The sequence below is a fragment of the Camellia sinensis genome, chromosome 4, assembly GCF_055761805.1.
Source record: "Camellia sinensis isolate YWXY chromosome 4, ASM5576180v1, whole genome shotgun sequence".
Taxonomy (NCBI): Eukaryota; Viridiplantae; Streptophyta; class Magnoliopsida; order Ericales; family Theaceae; genus Camellia; species Camellia sinensis.
In genome coordinates, this window is record NC_138964.1 from 171,530,188 (window position 1) to 171,548,679 (window position 18,492).

Below are 18,492 nucleotides of genomic sequence, written 5' to 3' on the forward strand. Positions count from 1 at the left end.
AAATCAACTAAAAATTAAAAAACAGGAAAAATAAAAAAAAATCAATTAAGAAAATTTAAACCAAATAAGGTGAATATTTTTATTTATTTATTATTTTCTTAAAATTGGTAAAAATAAGGTGTCAAAACATACTTTGATATCATAAATTCTATAATGAATTTAGTATTTTAAAATTTTCTAATTTTAATAGTGTGTAATAATACTGTGTTTATAAAGAAAATTTGTATCTGGTTTACTATCAAATGGATCCGAAATTGAGTAAAATTTGACATGTTACTCTGTTTGACAGTAACATGTTACTCTATTTCACGGCAACATGTTATTCTGTCTCACAGTAATATGTTACTCTGGTGATATTGTCCAAGAAAGAAAAAAAAATTAGATTTTACTTTGTCTATTCAATTATGTGTTTTCTCCTTAGAAAGTTTATGAAGAAAAATAAATTGAGTTGTACTTTTCACCAAACAATGGTCCATTGGAGAGAGGTTTTAGGGATGGTTTGGCATGATCTAAATAAGTGCACTTTTTGACCTTTTGTGAAATATGGGTTGTGTATAAGTTGAGTTTAAAGTGATGTGATAGAGAAGTGATGTGACTTAAATAAAATAATATGTCTTAAATAAAATAGTAACTTTTTGACTTTTTTAAAGTACCCCAACAAGGCCTAAATTTTCATAATATTATTGGAGACATTGGCCATGGCCAATTCTCTCTCTCTCTCTGCCCCCCACCATTCTACATCAATTTGGTATCAAATCTTACATTGATCCTTTTTCGTTGGAAGAGTTAGCCATCGTCATCGACAATGGTACCACCTTCATTGTCAGCCATTGTCATTGTCAACATCATTAGAGTCCTCCAACACCTTCTTCTCACTGTTTCTTTTGTTGTCGTCATCATCAATAAAAGATGAGATCATCATCACCGCCATAGATCACAACCGAAGCTTCCCTCATGACTGCCATAGATCACAACCAAAGCTTTCCTATCTCGTCGTCCTTGCTGTAATTTGTAGGTCAGCATCACACCAACGTTGTTTATTGAGAATGACGACAGAAGACGAGACAAGTAGAGTTTCAAGACCCGTTGGTTCGGCCCTCTCCCCATCACCCTTAAACCGACCATAAATCTAAAACTTGAGGCCCCAACCTAACACCTCTGTGGTCTAACCCTGCTTTATAGCCAAAACTATTATCCTAGTGTATTTCCTATAATCCAACCTTTTTGCCTAACTGATAGCTTAACCTGATACCGAACCAATCAGCCCACCAGAACCCAGTCATTTAATCCCAAGAACCAACCCAGATTCTTCAAACAACCCAACCTAAATCCTTTTCCTTCAAAACCTATCCTTAACTTTTAAAACTTACCCCAATCCATTATATTTTTAAAAAACCAAAGGCTTCAACCCCAAACCAACCCACATACATCACCCACAATCAAATTTACTAGGTTCAAAGCTTATGACTTAAGCCCAAAATTAAGCTCCATCCAGCCCAAAACCTCCTTACCTAAGACACGTTGACCAACACTGAGTTAAACTTTAAAATTGAAGCCCTATACCAATACCACAAGGAGTTGAAGATGACATTGACCCAAGTGCAAGTTACCTTTGAATAAGTCTAGTTTTGAAAGACAAAGGAAAGGATAGGGGTATGATTATTGCACCTTTGAGTACTTCTCTGCCTCATGATATTGGGTATGAACACGAACGAATGCTAGAGGATCATCGCTTGTCTGATGTAGACTAGACAAGAGTGCCAAGTTGTAAATTGCAGATTTTAATGAGGACCATGATCCAGAGGTATTTTTTGATTGGTTAGGTAGTTTATGTTGGAAAATCATACACATATAATATAATCATATATGTATGGATATACAGCGGAATAAAATTTATACTAACCTCCTCCAGCCATTGTTGATCAAGTTGTGTGATGTGTGTAATTCTTCTGAACCTCTCAATATTATATCACTCACTTTACACTTTATGAATAAGTGTCTTCTAACCTATGCAGAACTTGAGTGCCTCATTGATGGAAAATCACATGCCTATTTATAACTACTAAGTCAAGGACCCTTATCAGATAGATACATTATCAAATAAACCTTGTTAGTTTCCTTCCATCAAGGAAACTTAATTAGTGGAAATTGATAGGCTTCCTGATATTTTAGGCAACTTCAATAATTATCACCCATAATTATCAAAAGATAAATATACATATAAGGATAAATATATAAATAATATATAATATATATAATTTACAAATATTAATATGTATGTAGGCCACATTAAGTCTCCTCTTAGGAGACGCAGCTTACATTCTCCCACTTGGTCCACAAATCATATAAATACTGTATTGGGTGATATGTACTGAATTATGGCCATTAAACTTTGCCTAAACTTTAATATTGAAATCCTCACACTCCATTGCCAAGTGTTACTACACGAATCATAGCGGTTATGCCTCATTTAATGGACATTTCCTTCCATAAATTACAATGTATAACACTTTTCAATGAGTACTAAATAAAATACTTCAATTTACAAATGACTAATAAATAGCCATTCGGGTCCTACTTTACTTATCCCAATGGATAACAAACATGACAAATACTTTAAGTGCACAATAAAGGTCATGTATTTATTCTAAATAAATATTGTTCTCAATAGTGAATCCCTCAAAATGAGAAAGTAATTTCATACATCAAAAGTGCTAGTTAGTCCCTGTAGACCGCCCCGAACTCCACTCCGCACGCAAGAGCGCGAATCGTAGTTCTTAGCTACTACAGTTCGGACTCCTGTCACGGTTCTGAATCTAATCTTACAAAGTGTAATGTAAGACTGATAAATCACCAAAGAGTCCAAATCCGGAAAATCGGTTTGGAAAACTAATTTTAATCAAAAAGCGCCAAACATGGACTGCTTTGCCAGATTTCAGAATCGCCACCTAAATATTTTATTTTGAAAAAATTTAGGAAACCCTAACTCGTGCCTAAGGCCACGTGTCCGTCATCACCAAAGTTGCCTTGGCTCGGGAACTTGGGTACGAGAAGGGAAGGTCTTGAAATGAGCACCCCCGCTCGCCCGATCAAAGATCGGCCTCTACTAACATGATATGTCATTTTTGAAAACACATGTGTTCTTATTCCGGTTATTAATCTAGAATTACTATGTGATGCGCACAGCATACAAGTATAGACTAAATCGCTCAAGTTGGAACAAAACATCTCATGTTTGTTTGTTTGAAAATGGTTTGAAGGTGCTACTCGCAAGTAGGCTAATGACGCAGATTTGCCACCCTCAAGTGGGCTTAGAAAAACAAGGTGATTTTCCACTTCAAGTGTGCTTAAAATGCACATTTTGATGAATTGTTCCAATTCAAGTAATGAAGCCTTCATCCACAGGCATTCATGCAGTTAAACACTTAAGCAATTAGCCTTATGGCAAGCATGCTATACATGGCAACATACACATCTCATGCAGTATGCTAAAGCGTAAAAGCTTACCTAGTACTCCAAGCCAAAACAAAAGCTAGTTAGAAATCAATGCATGACCCTAGCTATGTCAAGAATGCCTAATGCAACACATGCGAAATGCAACTAAGATAGGCTCAGTTATTCTAAAATGTCATGTGAATGCAACTTGATAACATGTATTCAAATTGGTATTGAAATACTATGCAGTTTGAATGATGCGCCGAGCCTGGTGCAAGGAAGACAAATGAATGATGCACGCATGTGAAGCATAAGGTATGCTAATCGAAATATGTCCTAAACTAACCATCGAAAGCAGTTAAGTAAAAGGGAGAAAGAAATGGGGGTTGGAAGACATGCATCACACACACGCACATTTATTACAAAATTCGCCCTCTCGACGAAGGGTCCGAATGAAACAAAAGCTAACTAGCTACGCTAATTAAGCTAACTGTTACAAACCAACTAATTAACTAACTATTCTAGCTAATTAATTATTACAAATCAAATTAAATTAAATAATCACCTAATCTAAGCTAATTAATTACAACACATGTAATTAACTACAACTAGCTAATAAAGCGGTAAAATGGCCTCGCGGGCGAGGGATGTATGCATGCTCGGTCGACTTCGCTCAGAAATCCACTACCGTGCCTCGTGATGCCTCTGTTTGCACTCTTTTGTACTTCTGAAAATTATACCAACTTCCAAGAAGCTTCTGATCCACCTTAGGACCATGCTGAGGGTTGGTCGGCCAAGAGGAGTGGCCATCGGCCAGAGTTTATGGCTATCGACCAATTTTGATAGCCGATCGGCAAACTAAGTGGTCGATCGGCAGCTCGGATGGCCAGTCAGCCACTACTTCCTGCATATTCTCCTTTTGCTGCAACAGAGCACAAACAAGGGCATAGCAGTGTATTTGCAAGGTATGCGTGCACAACCACCCTCCCTATCATTTCTCAAGCTCAAAGGAGTGTAGTGCTCAGCTCTCGAGCCATCAATCACACATCTCAATGCATGATGGCCAAAGAGACCGAGTTGCACAAATCAATGTCAATGAATGCACACAAATACCACATAAGACTCGATGAATCTCCGCCTTATCATACATGATCAAAGGTGTCGGTGACTAAGAAATGAGGCACGTTTCATCACTTTGAGTATGAAACGTGCGACATTCCTCGTGTTTGGATTGACGTCCAACCCAAACACAATGCAACACACAACATGCTAACACAATGCAATGCACACAACATGTTAACACAATGCAATGCAACAACATGCAAACAATAATGCAATGCAACAACATGCAAACAACAATGCAATGTAACAACATGCTAACACAATGCAATGCAACAACATGCAAACAACAATGCAATGCAACAACATGCAAACAACATGAACATGGAAAGGGCTATGTAATGCAACACTCAATGGACCAAACCAACCTCAAACAAGCCTCATGCATGCCAAGACAATGGCCAAAACATTCTGAAAAATGAAGTCCAAAAACGTATACAAGCATGCATGCTAATTGGCTCATGGATAAGGCATTAAGGTGCAACTCTCAAGAGCACTTAAAGAGTGAAAAACATGAAAGTGTGACAACACTATATGCTCTGAAATATCATGTTAAATGATGCCAAAACATGCGCATATGACAAATGAGGCATGCTAGGAGGCCCAAAACTTATGGCTAGCAAAGGTACTTGTACCATAGCCATATCAAGCAAACCCCAAAGGGCCAAGGTGACTTAAAATAGTCCCAAGGCAGGTCAAAACAAGACCAAAACATGCATGGAGTATAGCCAAAACAAGCTAGCATGAAGGCATGAAGACATAAAGCATGGAGCATGTAAGGCCAACAAGGAGGATTACACTACACCTACCAAAACCAACCATGAGGTGACTCCACCAACCAAAATCAGAGTTATGACATGTTAAATAATAACCAAAAACATGTTGGAATGGAATCAACACATGCTAGAAAGATTAGCCAAAACCTTAAGCATATGAGGCTAGTTTGCAAGGATTACACTACAAGTGTATTAAGCATGCAAGAGACAATCAAACCAACCCAAAACAGAGTTATACCATGTTAGAATAAGGCCCTAAACATGCTAAGATAGAGCCAAAACATGCTAGAAAGACATGCTCCTTTGCAAAGCTATAAGTAGGATTATACTACAAGTATAGGAAGCATGCAAAGGGTGACCAAGATAACCAAAACCAGAGTTATGACAGGTCTGGAAAGTCACAAAAATGAGCTCAAACAAAGCCTCAAGAAGATAGAAATGCATGCTCTTTTGGTTGGCCATCAACACAAGCCAACAAGAGTAGGGGAGGGGGGGCGACCCCCTCCTATTTGAGACCTCAAAACAGACTTTCCACCACTGAAATTCCTCTGGAATTTAGTAGTAGAAAGGTCATGCAAAGGCTAAAACAAAAGCCTAAAGTGAAGGCACAAAACAAAGCCAAACAAGGCACCAAAGGGGGTAGATCACCCCCAACACCAAAGAGGCCTTAAACAAACATGTTAAGAACTTAAAATCAAAACTTTTTGCAGTTTAAAGTTAGGCCTAAATCAACATGCGAAGGGGGCCAAAGGCTTAATCAAAAAATAAAGCTTTAAGGGGTTAGAAACTCACCCTTGAAGAACAACTTCAAAGTTGCAACTCCAGCAACGTTTTTGGACCAAAAGCAATCCAAAAACTCCAAAACTAGCTTCAAGGTGCCTCAGCTCCAAAGCAAAGGTGTTTCACTATGTGTTTGTGTGCAAAAGTGTGAAAAAATGGCACTTTTGAGCACAAACAAGTGCAAATATAGATAGAGAGGGAGAAATATAAAGAGAGATATATGTTTTTTATCTCAAATTTTCAGAACCCCTGGAAAGGGAGAGGGACCTCCCTTCTTATAGAAATTCAAGTCCTAAGCTTGTTGGACAAGCTAAAGGCTTAGTTCAATCCCTCAATACACGTGTATGGAGGATGAAATCTATGCTCACCAGCTGTCATAGCTGGCACAAAAATATCTGCAAAAGCAAATAACAAGGCCTCGGCCAACAAACATGGCCAACCGGCCAAAAAGGTGCCGACCAAGCAACACTGATAGCCGATGGAAGGAAGGAATGGCCGATAGGCATGAGGCCTGGCCGATGGGTTGTAGAGCTGGCCAACAAACCACCATCTTCCCTCAGAAACAAAACCACAAGCTCTTGGTCCACAACCAACCACAAAACAGACAAGTTGAGAGGCTCCAAGGCAAGGTGCGCAGCCGAGACCTTCAGAAACTCAAAACGAACACGAGCATGGATGATCATCGAGTGTTCAAACGATGACGTCCAAGTCTTGAGGACGGTCAAAAATGGGGTGTCTACAGTCCCATATGAACCACATGATCATTGTGTACTTTAGCCGGCAATCCTTTTGTCATGGGATCTGTAACCATCAGCTCAGTGTCGATGTGCTCAATAGCAATTTCTTGCATCTTGACTTTCTCTCTAACAACAAGATACTTTATGTCAATATGTTTATTTTGGCTGCAACTTTTATTGTTTTTAGAAAAGAAAACTGCATCTAAATTATCACAGTAAATCCTTAGTGGTCTTGATATGGAATCAACAATCCTTAGTCCTGTGATAAAATTTCTTAACCATAAGGCCTGTGTTGTAGCTTCATAGCATGCAACAAATTCTGTTTGCATAGTAGACGAAGCAGTTATGGACTACTTGATGCTTCTCCAAGATACAGCTCCTTCAGCAAGAAGAAATATAAATCCTGAAGTAGATCTTCTAGTGTCAGAACATCCAACAAAATCTGAATCTAAATATCCAATCACCTTTAGTGAATCTGCATGTCTATATGTAAGCTTGTAGTCCTTAGTTCCTTGCAAATACCTCATAACCTTCTTAGCAGCTTTCCAGTGCTCAAGGCCTGGATTACTTTGATATCTGCCTAACATTCCTACCACAAACCTAATATCAGGTCTTGTACAAACCTGAGCATACATGAGACTACCTACTGCAGATGCATAATGTATGTTTTTCATCTATTCTTTCTCCAAATCATTTTGTGGTGATTGATTTAGACTAAATTTGTCTCCTTTGACAATAGGTGCTACAGAAGGTAAACAAGACTTCATGTTAAATCTTTCCAAAACCTTTTCAATGTAGGCCTTTTAAGATAGTTCCAATGTTTTACAAGATCTATCTCTGTGAATCTCTATGCCAATGGCATATGAGCCTTCGCCCATATCCTTCATTTCAAAGTTTTTAGAAAGAAATTCTTTCGTTTCATGTAGCAAACCCAAATTACTACTCGCAAGTAGAATGTCATCTACGTACATGACTAAGAATATGTATTTACTCCCATTAACCTTAAGCTATAGACAATTATCAACAATGTTCTCCGTAAACCCAAATGAAGTAACAATGTTGTGAAATTTTAAATACCATTGGCGGGAGGCCTGTTTAAGTCCATATATAGATTTCTTTAACTTGCAAACCAAGTGATTATCCTTTGAGGAAAATCCCTCAGGCTGAACTATGTATACCTCTTCTTCAAGATCCCCATTAAGAAAAGCCGTTTTCGCATCCATTTGGTGTAACTCTAAATCAAAATGAGCTACTAAAGCCATGATTATTCGAAATGAGCCCTTCTTAGAAACCGGAGAGAAGGTCTCATGGTAATCAATTCCTTCCTTTTGGGTAAAACCTTTGGCTACAAGCCTGGCTTTATATCGTTCAATGTTACCAGAAGAATTCCTTTTGGTCTTATAGACCCATTAACAGCCAATGACCTTAGCTTCTTTTGGTAACTCAACAAGATCCCAAACTTTGTTTTTGGCCATTGATTTCATTTCTTGTTTCATAGCATCATACCATAAATTGGAATTAATTCCATTCATGGCTTGTGAAAATGAACTAGGATCAGCTTTAGGTCCAACATCAAAGTCAGATTCTTGTAGATATACAAGGTAATCACTAGAAATAGCTAATTTCTTTTCTCTTGTGGATCTCCTTACTCCTATTGGTTCATTTAAATTTTGAATAAGAGGTTCTGTATTGATTTGTTCCTCATGGAGCGGTTGTTCTGGTATTGGTTGTTCTTCAATGATATTTGGAATAACGCTTGGAACAATAACCAATTCCCCAATTGGTTTCTCAATAGGGTCCCTTATTTTCTCGAATTCTATGACACGAGAAAAACCACTCCCACTTTACCCATGATCCTCAAGAAATTTTGCATTTCTAGCCTGAACAATTTTAAGTGTGTGTGAAGGGCAATAAAATTTAAAACCTTTGGAGTTTTCAGCGTAGCCAATGAAAAAACCACTAACTGTTCTTGGGTCCAATTTCTTTAAGTGTGGGTAATAAACCCTTACCTCAAATGGACAACCCATATGTGCAAATGTCTCAAACTTGGTTTCCTTCCTTTTCATAATTCAAAAGGTGTTTTAGGAACAACTTTAGATGGAACCTGATTTAAGACATACACAGCGGTTTTCAAAGCTTCACTTTACAAATTTATGGGAACATTGAAATAACTAAGCATGCTCCTTACCATCTCCATGAGTGTACGGTTCCTCCTTTTAGCTACACTATTTTGTTGTGGTGTACCAGGCATTGAATATTGGGCAATTATCCCTTCTTCTTTAAGAAACCTAGCAAATGGACCAGGTATTTATCCAGATTCTGTGTACTTTCCATAATATTCTCCACCTCTATCTGATCTCATGATTTTAATGCTCTTTTCTATTTGTTTCTCTGCCTCTGCTTTATAGGCTTTAAAAGCATCAAGTGCCTCAGCCTTATCAAATAAAAGATAGAGATACATATATCGTGTATGATCATCAATAAATGAGACAAAATATCTCTGACCATTGAAACAAGGTGGTGTAAATGGTCCACAGAGGACTGTGTGTATGATCTCAAGAATATTAGAACTTCTTTTGGCACCTTTAGTGGACTTGTTGGTTTGCTTTCCCTTAATGCAATCCACACAAGTACCAAAATCAGTAAAATCAAGAGTATTTAAAACTCCATCATTTACTAATCTTTTTATCCTTTCCATTGAGATATGTCCCAATCTTCTATGCCATAACATAGAGGAGTTCTCATTGGTAACTCTTCTCTTTATGCCAATTCCACTATGTAAGGTTATAAGACTATTTTCATATGAAAGATCCAAATTAAATTTATATAAACCATCAATTAAAAAACCATTGCCAATAATAGCATTATTTTTCAATAAATTGAAACTCAAACTAACAAAATTAAATGTATATCCAAAAGGTACTAATTTTGAAATCGAAACTAAATTTCTAGAAAATGATATAACATAAAAAGTGTTTTCAAGATTCAAAACAAAGCCAGAATTTAAAATCAATCCAGAAGTTCCCACAGCCTCCACATGTGAACGCATCCCATTTCCCGAATAGATGCCTTGTTCACTTGTTGTCGATTTCCTTAGGATGAGAAAGCCCTGCACAATACTGGCAACATGAATTGTAGAACCAGAATCAATCCACCATGTATTATCAGGAGCTTTAACAAAGTTAGATTCATAGCACACAAGAGAGAATAGATTACCTTTTTTCTCGAGCCATTTCTTGTACTTAGGACAATCCTTCTTCATGTGTCCCTTTTTCTTGCAAAAGAAGCATTCACCTTTATTGCCATAATGCTTCATTTGCACTTTCTGTTGTGGAACAGTTTTGTCCTTTCGGCCTTTTCCTTTTCCATAAAATGCAAGATTGGCAGTCTCTAGTTTTTCATGCTTTAATCTCTCTTCCTCTTGAACGCACATGGCCAAAAGTTCATTTACTGACCATTTCTCCTTCCGTGTGTTATAGGAAATTTTGAAAGCACTATATTCCATAGGAAGAGAGTTAAGGATAAAATGTACTAAGAATGACTCAGAAATCTCTGTCTCCAATGTTTTAAGTTGAGCTACAATGTCCCGCATTTCCATAATGTGTTCACGCACACCTTTAGAACCATTAAGTCTCATGCCTGAGAGCTTCTTCATTAGGGTGTTGGCTAATGCTTTATCAGATGTCACAAATTGCTCTTCAATAGCCTTCATGAAGACCTTAACCTTGTCGCAGTCAGGGATTGAACCCCTAATGCCCTTACTGATATGGGGCTTGATGAGCATTAAACTTAAGCGATTAGATCGTTCCCACAGCTCATAAGAAGCCCTCTCAGTTAGTGTACTTGATTCCGTGGGAACAGGTGGTTCGTCCACACAAAGCGCCAAATCAAGGTCCATGCACCCCAAAGTCAAAAGAATCTTATCTTTCCAGTCAGAAAAATTTTCACCACTCAAAAATGGAATATGAGATGATTTAGAACTCAATAATGTAGTAGGAATGACTGCAACAACCAAGAACAAATCATGCTACGGAAAAAATAAAAAATAAAGTAAATTCTAATCTCCATATGGGTAAAGATTGCAACTTGCATCGAATCTACTTAACTTTATCAATAAGACTAGTAAATATCTCTCACAAAATAAAATAATTCCATTATCTGTGGACATAGAATTTTTTTTATTTTGATATTTAAGTTACTATCTTATTCCAAATAAATTAATAAAACAATTATCTTCCTGTGGGTAAAATAATTAATTTTACTAATTTAAATGCAAGTAATACGATGTCATCTAATATAATTATTTTTCTAACTTTATACACATAACAATAATTTAAGATGCTGTGGCTATTCTCAAATTACTATAGTGCTCAACCATCTTATAAATTCGGCACCATATAACCTTTAACAGAACAGAAAACAAACTCAAATATAATGGTCCCAAGATATTTAATTTCTATAAACAAACCCAAATATCGTTCCACAACTATTTACATAATTTATTTTTTATTTTTTTTAATTACCCTTTGACATACGTGCACATGCATTCTCATTTACACACATACACAGATGAAGACAGTTTAAAGCTGAAGCTATGCTTGCATCCTAGTCATGATGAAGACAATTACACATTTGCAAGAACGGTATTGACGAAAAAAAAAAAGTTTATAAGAACGTCAATGATATATATATATATATATATTGAATCTATACAATTGCAAGAACAGGATTGACCGGAAAAAAAAAAAAAAAAAAAAAGTTTATAAGACCGTCAATGAGATATATATATATATATATATTGAATCTATATACTGATCAACATGGATTTGGAGATAAGCTCTGATACCACAATGTTGGAAAATCATACACATATAATATAATCATATATGTATGGATATACGGCGGAATAAAATTTATACTAACCTCCTCCAGCCATTGTTGATCAAGTTGTGTGATGTGTGTAATTCTTATGAACCTCTCAATATTATATCACTCACTTTACACTTTATGAATAAAGTGTCTTCTAACCTATGTAGAACTTGAGTGCCTCATTGATGGAAAACCACAGGCCTATTTATAACTGCTAGGTCAGGGACCCTTATCAGATAGATACATTATCAGATAAACCTTGTTAGTTTCTTTCCGTCAAGGAAACTTAATTAGTGGAAATTGATAGGCCTTAGCCAAACCACTATTTAGAGTTCTTGATATAACTTCAATAATTATTACCCATAATTATCAAAAGATAAATATACATATAAGGATAAATATATAAATAAAATATAATATATATAATTTACAAATATTAATATGTATGTGGGCCACACTAAATCTCCTCTTATGATATGCAGCTTACAGTTTCAAGAGGTTTTTTTTTTTTTTTTGTCGGTATCACACGACAGAGGAAAGAAAATATTTTTTTTGTGGGAGAAAATTTGAAGTGAACATCTAGAATTTGGTAGGCTAAATATCAGTGAAAACATAATGAAGCTAGACATAATTGGGATTAAGTCCATGGATAACTACCGTTGGTTGTTTTACAATTTGGCTACCAGGTCCAAGTTCTCATCGATTGAAGATGACATGATTTCCATGTACTGTTAGGGGTTCAATCCGCAACTCAATCTGAAACTCTTTGGTGGATTGGCTGCTAATAGAATTTACATACAGAAGATGCAATCCAAGTAGCATTTCAAATGGAAGACTTTTGTGAAACTCATTTATAGAAAACTTCCTGATTGGCCTTCCCATTCTACTCCAAGTCCTTTTCAGTCTTTGTATTGAGATAACATTAAGTCCAAGTGTTTTGATTGTCCACGTTTTAGACATCAAGCTCAAGATTGCCTTTCTCCCAAGATTAATGTGCCAATTAAACCAGTTATTGAAAATGAAGACTTTGGGAGGTAAAAAAAACTGAGAAACAAAGCTTGATGAACAGGTTGTTGACCCCCTTGATTCGGAATCCTATGATGATCTCCTTAATGATATGTTTGGTATTTTTTGACCATTGTTGGCTTCTACAAAACAAGCCATAAAAGAACCCGGAAAGCTACAAAGAGTCAAGATTTTTGATACAAGGGTGAATTGGTGATCAAGTGTATTCTTTGGTGATTGATACTAGGAGTTGCACTAATGTTGTGTCTGAAGAAGCCGTGAAGAAATTGGGTTTGAAAATGGAGTCGTATCTTGAACTTAATTTTCCTCAATACTAAACTCAAGGTCAACACACCAAAATTAAACACTAAATTATACCAAATTCCTTAGAATAATAGTAAGTCCAAGTATCGATTCACAGGGACAATTGGGAAATTAAACTAATTTTAATTGTTAAATTCCTAAATTAATTTTGATAAAAAAGATTGATTGTTCATAACCTAATAATGATTAAATTAAATAAGCTAATAAATTAGCCATTATAAATAAAGATGAATTTGCTGATTTGGGGAAAAACCTAGGGCGATGAGTTCACCACTAGTTACGTAAATAAGGTTTCAATTTGAAATCAATTATGCTATGGTTCGAACAGAATAATACTTCGCAACTACAAGTTCGAAGCATTTGTCAAGAAAATCATCACGTTCAATGTACGGGCACGAACCATCTCAAGTAGTATGAATCATTCACTCTAAACTATGGTAACGACACGACTCGTCCCTCGTGGTATGGTTCGTCTCATACCTTGAATATGAAAGAATAGAAAACTATTGTATGGAAAGCATTCAACAACCACAGAAAGCCGAATACTTGAAGAAATAGTAAAAAATACATATATGAAACTTCTAAAACACCATACAATTGTTCAAGCCTTTACATAATCAAAAACCAAAAAGAAAACCTAATTACATAGCTAGGGTTTCATCAAAACCCTAGAAAAGAAGAGCCTAGCCACTCACGGAGGAGTGGAAAGAGATGGGACCCTCCATGGGAATTTGCTTTGAAGATTGAGAATCACCTTTTTCCAAACCCTAGCCTCCTCTTTCTCCTTCAAAATTTCAGAACCCTAATCCATCCTCCCTTTCTTCTTTTTATACCTCTGCTGTCTTTCAAACAGGTTTAAAACAGCGGCACAATTTTTGAGGTGCTGCCGCACGTGCGGGAAAAGTCAACGCACGTGCGGGAAACACTTTTCAAGTCTTGCATTTTTGCTCATTTTATGCTCCCACTATGTACAACCTGATTGACATTAAACATGCATAAAATATATAATTTGACAAGCAAGTAGAGTTAAGAGATTGTAATTAACAGCCTCAGTGTTGCACAATTCGGCCTTAATCAGTCACGTGACATTCAACATCGACAAGCACAAAGAGATGGTCATATGTGATGTTTTGCCTCTTAAGCTCTGTCATATTCTTCAGGCATAGATTTGAGCTGTGATGTCACTCATGCGGTCCGTGCTAACATCTACTCTTTTATTGATGGCTCTATAGAATACACCCTTATTTGTGCCCACCGACAACTCCTTGTTCTGATGGAATCCTTGGTCGGTCTGCTAACTTGCTGGAATTGAGTTCTTTTTAGTGTAGGAGAATTGATGGTGCAACCTTTAACTCTTTGGAGGCCCATTATCCGCTTTGGAAGCCTAAGGTGAAGCCTGTGGTTCCATTGTGTGGACCAAAGAATTTTTTGGGCCAATAAATGTAATTGGTAAATTACATTATTATTTAGACAAATATTAGTAAGGAATTTTGATTTTGTTTCCAATATTTTAGGAACTAGTTTCTTAATATAATTAGGGTTTTGGCACAAACAGTAATGTTTTCATTTCTTCGTTGAGATTGAAATGAGATATCTGTTGTGGCCAATTCGTTTCTCTCTTTCCCTAAACCATTCTACATTGTCCTGTCCTGGCATGAAAGTTTCAGCATGCATAAGCAGTTGAATTTAAATACTGCCACATAGTTATTCAACTCAGTAGTCTTGTGTAATTGTTCTTCCAATTGTATGTGGTTGCCCCAACTCAGCAGTCTTATGTAATCTGTTATGATGATGGAAATTGTACAGTTTTGTTAAATAAAAAAATGATGGAAGAAAGAATCTAGTGAGATGCAGCTTCATATCAAAAAACAGTTTCAGGGGAGACGGGAAAAATATTCCTTCCTTTTTTTTGATGTCAAACTCCCCATCAATTCTAAAACATAGAAAATTGAAAGGATTTAGAACAAAGATGCTTCACTTTCTACTATGCTTCAATTGTTTTGGATGGAATTCACCACTCCTTTTTGAAGGTTACAATCCTTGATTTTGCATTTGTACTTCTGTTGAATTCTATTATATTTCATATGCTGGACAAACTTTTCAAGCTAGAATCTGCTTACTTTTCAAGATGGATTCGGGAGCTGTTTATCTGTCTTTGATCCAATTTTTGGATTTTTAGAGGCCTTTGAGTAGACATTTGATATATAGATGGTATAGATCCTATTGTACAAGGGTTGCACCCCCTTGGTGCCTCTTTTAATGTAATTTTATATAAAAATAAAAAATAAAAATTCTTAGTTCCTTATGGTCTCCCATATGCATTTGAGCTGCTAATGGCAGTATGAAAACAATATTCACGTGTTTTGCAGCTTCTGCCAAATTATGATTCACTTTTGATTTATGGAGAAGGTGAAAACATGAATGGATATTTCTTTATATTTATTGGGGAACAGATTCAATTAATCCCTCATATCTCTTCACAAATTACATGCTTTCCGTTAAAAAATCCATCTTGCTCAACTGCTTTTGGTGGTTGGAATCTGTTTGGGTTATCTAAGCAACTGTTTTCATATTTGTTTTGACCATCTCTTTGTTCTGTTCCCAAATTTGATGGCAACATAAAATCTGCTGGACGCATCACCATTCAATCATTCTGTGCTCCACAATGTGAATATTCCAATATGGTTAGTGGCAAAGAGATGGGAGATTCTATTTCCATGTGCCAATTTTTCTCAATTCCTTTGTAGTGTGGAAACAAAAATGGTGTGGGGAAACAGAATGACCCCGAAGAGATTCTGGTGGCATTGTTAATAGTCTCTTATACCCTTTTCTCTTTCTAAAATGTCTTCTTTTACTTAAATAGGCTTAAACCTGCTTCATTATGCTTTGCTAATGGAAATCCTAGTGATTGGCTTCTACCACTTGTTCTAGCGGCTGCTGCTGCTATCTCAATGAGCATTATCAATATCTTTTTTCACACATAATCATTGTAGGAATGGGAAATGCTTTCCTTTATCAGATCTTTGAAAAGCATGGTTCGGTCTTCAAATGCAGTTGCTGTTATAACCTTTCCACCTTCCCTTGTTTCACCATCCATTGCAAAGAGATGGCAGCATTTGGCTGACACCTTACTATCCGTCAGAGCAATTCCAGGTATGCCATTGGCTTAGTAGCATTGTTAGGTTTACTATCTGAATGTTAATCCTTAAACCGGGGTTTGTATCAGATGAGGACAAGGAGTTGGCAAACCTTCTCACTGGTTATCAGGACATGGTTGGCCTTCTCAATGTGCACAAAGTGGCCCGTCTTAACACCCAGGTAGGAGATGAGTGTGTTTTGCACTAGTGCTCTCTTCTACTTCATATGTTATTTTCTATTATCATTTTACTCATTGCCAACTGTACGAGCGTGAAATAATACAATTTTTTACCCACAAATTATTGGATCTGCCGAATAATTAATTTAATCTGTTGGGAAATTATCTACTTCAATTGCAGTTGGTTGATTCAAACTTATCCACAGGTTCCAGTTATTTTGGAGGCAACAACATTCTCAATGAAGCTGAAAAAGCGGAGGTCATTGGTTTTAGAATGTCTAAATCAAGCCCCCATAGATGGTTCAAGTGGGAGTTCTTATGGCACGTCTGGTAGCTGTTCTGGGTCGACTAAGCCAGGGATCCCAATCTGTTCAAAATCTTTTTTTTTTAGAAAACGCTGCCTATAGTAATATAGCGGCGCTTTTAAAAGCGCCATAAAGTTATAGCGACGGCCGCATCTTCGACGTTTGGTGCTAAACGTCACCAAAAGATTTGACGTCGTTTTTGAGACCTATAGCGTCGTTTTTTAAACGCCTCTAAACCCCTATTTCCAGCAATGGGAGACTTGATTTTTGACTGCTTTGTCACATGGCTATTATGTAAATGTGGTCAAAATCAAAACGCAGGAACCTCCCTAAATATGCATGTAACAAGGTTGATTTTATATTTCTATATTTGATTGAATTCTTTTGACCTTGTGCCAGCTTTTACCATATGGTCATGTGAAATTGGTGAAACAAGTTCGGTCATGTGCAGCAAAAATAAGGATCTACAACATTGATTGGATTCTTTTCTTTCCCATCCCATGTCTTGGTTCTTTCAGTATTTGCATATTATGTGTCACTACAACTGCAATACAGTTCTAAAATTATGAAAAAACCTTGGTAAACTTTGGTTTTATTTATTTATTTTTTGAGGAAATTCTAGTTGTGAATTGGGATGAGCAATATAACATTTTTACATTATGTGCTTGATACGAGTTTAAACTGGATTTTCTGTTGGTTCATACATTCTTCTCAGATTTTAATGCCTTGGCTGATCCCCACTTAGAGCATCCCCATGCGCTCGCTGGCTATTATAATTAGCATCATTCTATTTAACTTTCTCCAATGAACTAGTTAGGACAATAGTTATTTTAACAAAAAATTTTCAGTTTAGTTACATTTGAAGAGCATTGGGAGACTTCTTAAACAATGTGTGTGGATAGATGGATAAAATAAAGATGTAATCAAATTGGTGTTGCATCTCAGGTCTCAACTACAAATGCAGCCACTCTGTCAATGGCTTTGAATATTTGCAAAATATTTTGAAAGTCAGTGAAATTGTTGTAAATAATAGATAGATCAATTGTTAGACTGGTTTGGGAAGTTGGCTAATTTAGTCTGATTTTTTTTGCTAATTTAACTTGGCTAAATTAGCTTCGTTTGGGAAGAAATTATGAATTTTTTTTTTGGGTTTGGATGTGATGATTGTGAGAGATAAAGTGAAATAATTATGATTCAGACGTAACATTTTATTTTATTGGCTATTTAGGCCTCGTTTGGCATGCAACACTTTTAACCTAAAAGTCAAAAAGTTACTAAAAAAACCAAAGAACCTATAACTTATACTAAAAAGTCAAAGGTTGTGTTTGGTATGCAGTTCTAATCATGATTCCATACTCATATTTGAGTGCGGTGTTTGGATACAACTTTCAAAAATTAATTCTACACCCACTTTTGCAAACTTGTTTCAAGCGGGGTTTTGAATTTTGAAATTTGGCCTACCCGGTCATCCGGCCGATTGATCGGAACGATGCTCTTTTCTTTTCTTTTTTTTTTTTTTTGGAAAATTGGCATATGTTGTTTTTTATATTTTAAATAAAAAATATTTTCGGAATTTTTTAAAATTTTTTATGAGTTTTGAATAGAATTTTGAGTTGTGTGTTTGGTTATGAATTGTAAGTTTTTGAATTGAATTAAATATCATATATCACATCAAAAATTTCAAACTCAATTCAAAACTCATAACCAAACAAATTTTTCGCACTCAAATCATAATTCTAAAACCCACAAACTCAAAATACAACTCTATTCTCAAATCATAATTCTAAAACTCTACCAAACACTACCAAAGATTTCATTCTCTCTAC

The 18,492-nt window shown here is 36.1% G+C and overlaps 1 protein-coding gene and 1 pseudogene across 1 annotated transcript; one reads left to right on the forward strand and one right to left on the reverse strand.

The window, feature by feature from the left end:
• Positions 1 to 6,846: 6,846 nt before the first annotated feature.
• Positions 6,847 to 7,521, reverse strand: LOC145824228 (secreted RxLR effector protein 161 pseudogene; annotated as a pseudogene).
• An 8,128-nt stretch (positions 7,522 to 15,649) lies between these two features.
• Positions 15,650 to 17,142, forward strand: LOC114312876 (elongator complex protein 4-like). Its single transcript, XM_082923854.1, has 5 exons — positions 15,650 to 15,729; positions 16,039 to 16,198; positions 16,272 to 16,363; positions 16,568 to 16,730; positions 17,066 to 17,142. Exons 1-5 carry the CDS (start codon positions 15,727 to 15,729, stop codon positions 17,140 to 17,142), a joined length of 495 nt encoding a protein of 164 aa, XP_082779980.1. The 5' UTR covers positions 15,650 to 15,726.
• The last annotated feature ends 1,350 nt before the right edge of the window (positions 17,143 to 18,492 follow it).